This window comes from Carya illinoinensis, chromosome 10 (assembly GCF_018687715.1).
Source record: "Carya illinoinensis cultivar Pawnee chromosome 10, C.illinoinensisPawnee_v1, whole genome shotgun sequence".
Lineage (NCBI taxonomy): Eukaryota > Viridiplantae > Streptophyta > Magnoliopsida > Fagales > Juglandaceae > Carya > Carya illinoinensis.
In genome coordinates this window covers 29706866-29717682 of record NC_056761.1, presented here as the reverse complement: position 1 = coordinate 29717682, position 10817 = coordinate 29706866, and the positions used below count along the sequence as shown (strand labels likewise).

At 33.8% G+C, this 10817-nt stretch overlaps 1 protein-coding gene across 2 annotated transcripts; it reads left to right on the top strand.

The window, feature by feature from the left end:
* The first annotated feature begins 225 nt into the window (after positions 1-225).
* On the top strand, positions 226-6579 carry LOC122279187 (syntaxin-81). Of its 2 annotated transcripts, none has more exons than XM_043089593.1 (8): positions 226-563; positions 661-799; positions 1148-1231; positions 1375-1479; positions 1886-2029; positions 3617-3859; positions 3989-4120; positions 6309-6579. In XM_043089593.1, the coding sequence occupies exons 2-8, from the start codon at positions 722-724 to the stop codon at positions 6450-6452; spliced, it is 930 nt and encodes a 309-aa protein (XP_042945527.1). In that variant the 5' UTR covers positions 226-563; positions 661-721; the 3' UTR covers positions 6453-6579. The 2 variants fall into 2 exon arrangements, with proteins under 2 accessions (XP_042945527.1, XP_042945526.1); XM_043089592.1 differs by having other exon boundaries at positions 228-463.
* The last annotated feature ends 4238 nt before the right edge of the window (positions 6580-10817 follow it).

Below are 10817 nucleotides of genomic sequence, written 5' to 3'. Positions count from 1 at the left end.
ATGTTATATTTAAGTGATATTTGAAAAGAAAATATACAAAAATATTTAAAAGTATCTGAAAACACTTATATTCTCAAACTAGCCATTAAGTTTCCAATTCTCATTACCTAGTCAAAGCCTAAACATTGAAACTTAAGGGTATGGTTTTGCCCCCATTAATACCTTAAAGATATGGGCATTTCGAGTCCAAATAATCCAACAAAGGTGTTGATACAGTTTTCAACCCCCTAGAAAGGTATCATCACTAAGTTCTAACCTTTTGGTCGCAAAAATATAAAAAACAAAAAACCATATGAGAAAAACGGTGCAGTTTCAGTGGCAAGAACCAAATTTCACGCCTTGCTCGCTGGAAAGTCCCGAACCGTAAATCATTGCCCATCGGCGATCGCCTCTCTCAACTTCCTCTTCTTCACAGTCCCCAGCTTCCAGCCTCCCACCACGTCGTGAGACATAACGACCCAAGGTCCTCTCTCTCTCTCTCTCTCTGATCCAGAATTGTTTCTCTTGCAATGGCGAATGATCAAAAATCATAATTTCAAATTCATTGCAAATTAAATTGTGGGGTTCGTATATCCAGTTTAACTGCGGTCTTTATCGTGAAATCTATGATCAATTGTTATTATTAATTTCTGGGAATTTGCCTTTTTGTGCTCTCTGTAGTGTGCTTTGGGTTCTGTTCAAGCTTATAGAGGATTTGTTCTAAGCTGGTTGATAGTGAAGAATGTCAAGAATAAGAGATAGGACTGAGGATTTTAAGGATGTTGTACGGCAGACTGCCCTATCTTTGGGGTATGATGAGGTTCGTTACTTAGGATCCATTTTCTCTCTAGTTATGTTTAATATGACGTTCTTGAGTGGAAGCTTTGCATGATAAATGTTCTGAAAAATATGGTTTGGTATGATGTAGGGGTAAATATACAAGTTGTAACTTCTTTGGTTTTCCTGTAATTCTGTAGAAATTTTGCTACATGTTGTTGCTCTACTATTTTCATGTTAGGTACATGCATCTTGCGTAAATCTTTTTTCATATAATTTGTTTTCCCATTCGGTATCTTGGCTTTGCACAAAGTACAATTTTGTTACCATTGTAAATTCCTTGCACCCTTCCTTTTTCTCACTCTAAATCAAGTGTTGTTTCCTTTTGCAGTCGAAATTGGCAGCCATTTTGGCGTCTTTCATAATTCATAAACCTCTACAAAGGTCATCTTTCACAAAAGCTGCACTGAAGACGGTACACACTCTTTTTATAAGTTCAGTAGAGTTTGATCATAAATAATAGTTCTATAAGAACATATCTTTTCCTCTGAAAGAAGGGGGCCATGTGAATGTTTAGGTACAGTTTTGTAGTTAACTTTTTTCCTTGTCATCTATAAGCTTGAAAGCATCAAAGCTTTGGAACAGTTTATGTTGAAACATCGAAAGGATTATGTGGATCTTCATCGTACTACTGAACAGGAGAGAGACAGCATTGAACATGAAGTAAGTTGTCAAACTTGTCCTCAGAAACCCTTTTAATGAAATATTAATATCATCATTAACAAATGCAAAGTTAATGTTTTTGTAGTAGTCTTAACATTTTCTCATACTTGTTAAACAATTCTCATATTATCCATGGTTAGATCTGCCAGTTATTCAATATGACTTCTTTCTTAAGTATGTTATCTGTACATCTAAGAAACATTGTAGTTCCTTTCACATTGATCCTATTTCAATTTTTTTTGCAAGTGATTAATTGTCTAGTCTCGCTTGCTTTCATTCTCCAGAACAGAATAACGATATGTTTTGCTTATCATTCTGAGTAGGTAAATCCACCTGTCATTTCTTGTAATGAGCTGCATTGTCATCAGGAAATGCTTACCTTGTCTCCCAAATTACTGCTTTGCAGGTTAGTGCTTTCATTAAAGCATGCCAGGAACAAATTGATATTTTAAAAAATGGCATAAATAGTGAAGAATCAGACTCTAAAGGATGGCTTGGCATAAGGGCTGATAATTCAAATGTTGATACCATAGCACACAAACATGGCGTGGTATGCTTCTTGTACATGCTTTACTAAAATTTGTCTATTCTTATGGGAGTTCGTGTTGGCTGTAATATGTCCCCCTCCCCACTCTCCCCAATCCAGGAAAAAAAGCTAAGGGGACTAATGTCATAATAAATAAAAAAAATTTAATCTATATGCGTGAGAGGTTGAAGGAATTAATCTACTATGTGTTTTTGGAAAAGATATCTTTTGACTTATGGAAATTTTTTGAGGCTAAATTTTGAGTTTTAGTAGTCATCATAGATTTTTGGAGGACAAAGGAGGTTATTTCTTTTTTCTATTGTTTAAAGGGAGAGGGAACCCCTAGGGGTTGGCTCAAGTGGTAAAGACCTTGGTCTTGGTGGAATGCTCCCTCTAGGTCCAAGGTTCGATTCCTCTTGGGTGCAAACAATTTCTAGGGCTATCGGACTGGGGGAACGTCCCCTTGAATTACCTAAAGTGCACTTGCAGAAAACTCCTTGCCAAGGGTCTGTGCACTCTTGGGATTAGTATGGACTTTGTTCTCAGACACTCGGTGCCAATAAAAAAAAAAGGGAAGGGGGGGGGGGGGGGGGGGGGGGCAGGGCGTTAGAAGATATTTTTTTAAAAATTATGGTTAAATGAAAAATTAGTCCTTATAGTTTCCCTCAAAATCAGTCAGAAACTGAAAAAAATATTATAGCTTAAAAATCAGGGGTGTCTTTGGGATGGTCACCCCTAAGCCGCCACAGGCTGATGCACAAGGGTGGGTTTGAGAGCCACCAAATCGGGTCGCCACATAGTTTTTCTTTTTCTTTTTCTTTTTGTTCTTTATTAATGTGTTTTTAAACAATATTTAAGTTTAAACAATTTTAAAATTTGATTTTTGTCTTTTGACATGTGGCAGCCATGTCAGCATATTTAATGGTTTACTAACTGATTTTAATGGAGGGACCAATTTGATCAATCTTAAAACCTCTAGGATTAAAATAGTTGAAAAAACATGTTCTTTTATCTATTAAACAAAAAGATGGGGAGCAATTTAATTGAGGCATACCATGGCATTAATTTTGTATCTAACCCTTATAAATATTAAATTTGAGGGAGGGGGGCAGGTTTCTGATTTTTTGGGGGGCCATGGCCACCTTGCCCTCCGCCACTGGATTTTGAGCAATTGACCAACTTGAAAAGGCTGGATTTGAAAAGTCTGGTCATACCCGATCTGGAAGTGACCAATTAGTTTATTTGAACCTTTTTGTGAGTTCAAATTCATATTTTCATTGATATGCTTACCTAAACTGGCTTCTCTACTCTGATATGGAAACCCTCCTTCTAACTGACTTAGATGTGGGAGACCTATTGTCATATATTTCCATTTTATATAAATATGTTTTCTGGCTAATAGTTTTAATCAATCTATAAGAATTTCTAGTATCTGCTTTGTATTCTTTTTTTGTATCACTAGATCTTCAAGCATAGGTGATGAAATGTCCCGTGTACTTGGGCTATTGCCTATCCCTATTATCAATAAAATTTTGCTTACCTATCATTTTTTTTGTTTTTTGCATGGTATGAATGCTAGATTTATTTTGTTTCCACTTTGTTGATTTGCAGGTTTTAATATTAAGTGAGAGACTTCATTCGGTCACAATACAGTTTGATCAGCTAAGAGCCATACGCTTTCAGGATGCCATTAGTAGAGCAATGCCTAGAAGAAAACTTAAACGTAATGCAAATTCAAATTCTGAAGATTCATCTAAATCAAATGCAATAGAGCTCAGGGAGCTCCATGAACTTCAATCTGATCCTCTGAGACTACAGCAGCAGCATTTGGATGATGAAACACGTGCCCTTCAGGTAGTGAGCTTATTGATTCTCTGATGTCATTTTGTTTGATGCTTCTATACAGGTGTTTCCTCTCTTGTTCAATTCTGGACTTTGAGGTCCTTGTATGGCTAAATTTATTTGTTTCTATTCCTTATGCAGGTAGAGTTGTCAAGTCTCCTTGATGTTGTTCATGAAACTGAAACTAAGATGGTGGAATTGTCGGCATTGAATCACCTTATGTCCACACATGTTTTGCAACAATCTCAACAAATAGAACTTTTATACAACCAGGTTAGAGCATATTTTGTCCATATTTTTTTTTATATGGTGGGTGGGTGGGGTAAGACATCCCTAATATTAGAAGCAAATGCCATCAAGCTACAAGGCGGTAACCGAGGAAACATTGGTGCCCTGGGTCCGAAACGAAACATTACATCATGCATTGTGGGTGAAGGCTGCCAAGGTGGCTGCTCTGTCAGCCTTAACTGTTTTAGTTGGTTAGAGGGCAAAAAACTCATCAACAAGCCGAGCCCCCAAACAGAAAGAAAAGGGAAGGACAAACTTTATTTCTCTGTTAGATCTCTTGCGGGTCTTCTCTTGTCAGGTCATATTGTATATTTAGCAAAGAAGAAGCCCACTGATCAATCCTTTCATGAAACTTTGAAATACAAGTTTATCATATAAACTCTAGATATGTTTAGACCAATACCTGACCTGACCTGACCTGACCTGAGTATGAATCATAGTCATGGGTTTATTTTGTTCGACTGACTAGGCTCAGGATCTGATATATGATCAGATTAATAATTGCTAGCTTTACAGTCAGGGGTATGGTAATATGTACTTACTTCTCTCAGGTTTAACTTTTTGTTCCTCCATTCTTCCTCTATGTTAAAATTATTAATAGCCCAATCTTAATATCATGTATCGTGTATCAGGTAGTCGGGAAGGACGCCGTTTTGAATTTGTTCAAGTATACTTGAGCGTGACTATTTTTTTAACAAAGATAACTTTCATTAACAAACCTACATCAGGGTGTGATCAAACCCCTACACAGACATAACAAAAACAGTCTCATAAAAGCAAGAGACACCTCTACAAAACTCCTTTAATCTTAGGTAGGCAAAATCAGCCCTTTCTAACCTCAAGACTCTTATAGCCTCTTTAAGAACATGTTGTGCATTTAGCACAGATAAATAGGAACCCCTACCACCCCTGTTTGCAAGAAAATCATTGGTCTGGTTTTCTTCCTCACATTTATTGTATTCACTTATCAAAAAAAAAAAAAAAAAAAAAGTCATTGGTTTGGTTAGCTTCTCTGTACACATGCTGAAATTGAACATTTAGCTTCACTTTGGCAGCTCTAGGGGATGCTTGGGGAATGAGATGAGAATTTTGTGAATAGTAGTATGATGGTTTGTGAATAGTAGTAAGATAGTTTGAGTTAAGTATTTATTGGGTTTCGGAAAGGGAGAGAGAAAAAGTTGAATAAAAAATATTATGAAGTCAAAATATTGTTAGAATATAATTTTTTAATATTATTTTTGTTTTGGAATTTGAAAAGGTTGAATTATTTTTTATTTTTTGTTTGAAAGTTTGGGAAAGTTGTAATGATTAGTTTGAAAAAGTTGTAATGAATTATAGTTTAAAAGTTTTTGTGTTTGAATGATGTTGGGAAGGAAATGAGATGAAATGAGGTAAGATGAGATAGGTGGAAACTTTTTCCAAACATCCCCTTAATCCCAAACATCCAAAAGTTCCCAATATACTTCACCCAGACCAACATCAGAATTATATTCAATAGGACAAATGTTCCTTGAAATGCACAATCTCAAACCATATAGTATGGCTCTCATTTCTGCGATAACATTTGAACCCATCCATAGACAGGATTGATTACATCTTTAATCAGAGAAAGGATTGATCGCCACAGGGATGAATCCCTCCAAGTGGCAATTGCCAGAAATGGAAGAGACCCAGAAATGTACTTAGCTCTAGCACAAGGAATTATGATACAAAAAATTCCATGCAAGCTTCATATGTAGAGCAATTTTTATTTGTTGAAGATCACTTTTTTTTTTTATAAATTATTTCTTGAAGATCCCTAATACCCAATCCTCCTTCCTCGTAAGGTTTATACATATTGATCCAAGCCACCCTTTTTTTCAAAAGTTTCTTATAGATAACAAAACCTTCTGAGGAACATTTAAAACCGACAAGACATGAATAGGCATGCTGGTATTGAACATGACTTTGGTTGTCACCCAAACACTGCATTATCAGCTTCCTAGGGCAGCAAGTGTGGTGCAATATATGGAACTGTACACAACAATGCAACATGCCTTTCGTCCACTGTTCTTTTTAGTAACGGCTAAATGTGATGACTGCTGTTTTTCCCATGCTATTCTAGATGCGGCGTTTAGTCTAACTTGTGTTTTTTTTTTTTGTTGTCATGTCTTTTGCTCTTTTACTTTTACAGGCTGTTGAAGCTACAATGAATGTAGAGCTTGGTAACAAAGAGTTAACCCAAGCTATTCAGCGGAATAGTAGCAGCAGGACCTTTCTTATTCTTTTTCTTTTTGTACTTACCTTCTCTATCATCTTTCTTGATTGGTATAGTTGAATGGATTGAGTCCATTGATTTTAATGTTTTACTCGAGAGAAATACATTGTACTACTTATCTTTGATAGAGGAAAAGATAAAAAAACAAGAACTTTTTAACAATATTATATTGTCGAGATTAGTTTTAGATTGTATGCTTGTTTGTGCTCATTCAATTTCAGGAACTGTAGTTTCTGAACGATAATCATCATATCTGGCTTATCTGGCTTATAGCTTTCTTTTTAAGAGTAATGCTACTAGATACAAGCTTAGGGTGTACAAATTCCACACACTCCTTTTGAAAAAATATAGGGTCCACTGTTAAAAAAATAATTTTTTTCATGTGTTTCATATTTACCTATTTTTTTCAAAGGAAATACATGAGACTTACACACCCTTAGATTGTAAATATAATTTATCTTCTTTTAACTTGAGGGATGACAATTTTAGATGGATTCCATCATATCTGAGCTGTCTTTCTTGCTGAGTGATGATCTGAATGGGAGAATTTTATTTTTTATTTTGGAGTTGGACAATATATAGGGTATAACAAGCAATTTCTTGTGAAAGGTTGAGCTTGGAATTACATCCTAAGGAAATACAACAGAAGATTAAAAATAGTATAAAATAAAGAGTATATTGTCAAGTAGGTACTGAAATGTGTTTGATATATAGTTGAAATATCTAATGATGGTATGCTGTCCCAAGTGTCCTGCTCCAAACGACTGCTCATCAATTTAAATTTTATTTTTATTTAATTATTAAAAAAATAATTTTTAGCGTATTGGTATATTTTTTTATTTTTTAAAAAATTTAAATATATTAAAAAAATATGAAAAGAAAAAAAACAAGAAAATAAAAATTTAAAATTGTGTTAGGCAGCATGCCCAACGGTTATTGCTGGGCGGGCAACCTAGCATGACTCATATCTAATATTGACAATCTACAATAACCTTATGTTGTAAACCATATAATGGGCGAATCAGACAAGTTTCTTGTGATGATGATACTGAGTTCAATTTGAATGAATATCATACCTTGCCATTCTTTATAGTTATATCCTTCTTTGTTACTCTTAGCAAAGAAGAAACTACAGCAGAGGAATGTCACAGAATAATTTATCTTAGAGAAATAAATCAGTTAGGTAAATAGCTATCGAAGGATAATCTATGGAAGTGAGCAGAAGGTCAGATATCCTTTACCCTATTCAAGGAGACTAGCAAACCTAGTTCCTCCTTCAGTCGTTTATTGCTAACGCAGCATCATCAAGATTCTTACGTAAATTAAAATTTTCGGTCCATATTGAAAAAACCAATCCAAAAGATTAAATATATGAATTAACAAGACTATTGAGTAATTTTTATCTAGCGTATGACTATTGACAATATAAAATGTTAAATATATAATTATTAATTAACTAATATTAATTAATTCATATATATTGATCAATTTTGATAATTTGAACAACTTTTTTTAAGCTATTTTTAAGTAAAAAATGTGTAAATAAAGTTAAATATTTGCATTATTCAAAATTATAAATATTGTGATTTTTTTTTTTTTTATACTAATGGGCCGAAAATACACATTGCGGACTTTTTTGTATACTTCAACTCCCATTTGAAACTGGCCCGAACTGATATGGGCCGGCCAGACTGATAGCTAATGTTCCGGTCTGATTCACTAGGAGTGATCGATCTGGTCCGGTACGGGAAAAGGATGGATCGAAAGTTTCAGTCTATCATCCTCTGCACCAGACCAATTTACATCCCTACTTAGCACAAACTGCATCCTTATAGTGGCTACAACTATAATGAAGATTAAGCAGAAACCAAAAGGTAAGATTAAAAAACTAAGGCATCATTTGGTTCGGGAATCTATAAAATATGTGATGTTCTCATAAATGTGATGCTGGAGAATATATGAAACTTCTAGGAATATGACTGAACCCAAGTTTGGAAATGGATAGGATTCTAATATCATTGCTAGGAATATGATATTTTCATGCATAATTTCTTCCTAGGTATCCTATAGAAATTATTTATCATTCTCGAAATATCCTTATATTTTCATCCCAAATGTATATATAACAGCCGCCGTAAATTTGGTATAAAATATTTAAAAATTAAATAAAGTTTATAGAAAATAAAAAATTATATATAAACTATATTATATGGTTTTTCTATACATTTTTAATATATAAATCTGGATATCTTGTTTGAAATATTTTATTTGTATATTATTTAGTACCAACTAAAACATGTTTCCTTATGTTTTGTATGGAATAAAACAATTGCTCACTTTCACATATAGCATATATAAAAAATTAATCGTAATAAAATTTAATATAAAGAAGCAATTTTTCTTTATATTATTATAATATAATTTTATAGAGTTTTTAGAGGAAATTCAAATTCATGGGCATCTGATCCCTTCAGTTAAATATCGTTTGGTTACACAGATAAAATGAAATAAAAATTGATAATTGAATAAAATATTATTATAATATAATTTTTTAATATTATATTTGTTTTGAAATTTAAAAAATTTAAATTATTTATTATATTTTATATAAAAATTTAAGAAATTTATAATAATTATATTAGATAAAATGAGATGAGATAATTTTATCTATATAACCAAACCAGACTCTATGATTTGAGATTATTAGGATTCCTTACATCTATCCAAACGTCCCATAAAGAGAACATATGCATTTTTTTCAACTACACTTTTTTAGGCTATATGATTTGGGGTTACGGGGACTTGCGAGACAGATGTTCTATCCACCCATGAGACGGGCCAAGCCACTTGGCCCAAGGCTTTCGGCGTTTTACAACCTATATGTGATGTCAAAAGAAAGAAAATTGTCCAATCCAAACCTATAGAAATGTACCGAAGGCTATGATTAGTTTAGACCTTAAGGTAATATGTGTCTTAATATTTTATGATATTTTATTTTTAAATATCACTTAAATACAAAATTAATACTAGGAGGTGGGTTTCCACCACTCGCCATCCTGCCCCAACTCATATGGCCTTTGCTTGGCTTGGATGGAGGGCATGCGGGCTAGCTAGGAATTGGGGTTGGGCCTTGGTTGGGCCCAAGCGTCCCAGGGGTTTACCCCTTCCCTTGACCTAGCCCATATAGACACATTAAAAATTTTAAAATAATAATTTTGTTTAATAAAATGATGTCATTTTATCTAATATTTTATTTTTTATTTTTAAATAAACGATGTAAACGCATCGTCTCAGGGTTAGGCTTAACTTAAAATCTCTCTCTCTCTCTCTCTCTCTCTCTCTCTCTCTCTCTCTCTCCATCATTGTATCTCTCTCTCTCTCTCTCCCTCTGGTAGGTGTAGTTGCGCCCCGGTTCTCTCTCATTTTCTTTTTCTCCTCCCCCACTATTTCTTCTTATTCTTCTTGAAGTGTGGATGTGGGTTTGGTAAATGACCCATCGAGGGTGTAGCTCAACAAATTTTCCTGAGAATTTATTTTGACTCTTTTTTCATACAGTTTTTTATATCCTTAAACATTGAAAAGAAAATTCACAATTTTTTTTAAGAAAAAAAAAACACTTATTTAATCATTAAGTAAAAAAAAAATCTATTGAGACCCACTGTCAAGACAAACCCTCGATGGCCGATGATGAGTGTGCGAAAGTGTACTTTAAATACCTTATTATTGGATTAAAATGCTAAAATGTGAATAGAAATCATAGGAATTAATGTGTATTCTTAAATTGAATTTCTATTTATATTGTGATACTCTTAAGCAGTTTTTTATGTTTAATTTTAGAGTTTATAAAAGAGCAAGTCAAGCCTATTCAAATTCAAATGAGGACATTCATGGGGTTTGAGAGCAATTTGGAAGAAAAGAAAAAGAAAAAGAAATCACAAAAGGAAACCACAAGAAGTCCAAGTCCGAAACTCACTGAGAGACAGTCTGGACATACTTTAGTCTTTTGACTGTAACCTTTTACTTACATATCAAATTGATGCTATTCTTGATGCATTAGAAAGCTATCTTAAAGGGCTATACCTTTGTCTCTAATAAGGATTTCCAAATTTGAACTCCCGAAGGGCATACGTGGCTGCAAAGATGAGTTTTAAAATTTAGGCTATCTTTTCATGCGGAAATTAAAAAGACATTAGAGTTTCTTTCCTATCATATATAAGCATATCATTAGCACGAAATAGGGGAGAGGAGAGGCATAAAAGGCATATTTGAAGAGATGAGAAAATCACTTCCATAGCTAACGTTCACTTCAGTTTTCTTTGGAGACTTGTTGTCCAGTATATTTATGGGTAACTAAATTCTCAAGTAGGGTTAGGGACGAACTTGCACATTAGATGGTATTTTTAATTTATGTATTTGATCTTTAAT

What these genes read in the sequence shown, in the direction of transcription:
- LOC122279187 (XM_043089593.1), top strand. Translation starts at nt 722, where the DNA reads ATGTCAAGAATAAGAGATAGGACTGAGGATTTTAAGGATGTTGTACGG. An exon ending in CAAAAGCTGCACTGAAGACG is followed by an intron (nt 1,232 to 1,374) that starts GTACACACTCTT and finishes GTCATCTATAAG; the next exon opens with CTTGAAAGCATCAAAGCTTT. An exon ending in ATGAAACACGTGCCCTTCAG is followed by an intron (nt 3,860 to 3,988) that starts GTAGTGAGCTTA and finishes TTCCTTATGCAG; the next exon opens with GTAGAGTTGTCAAGTCTCCT.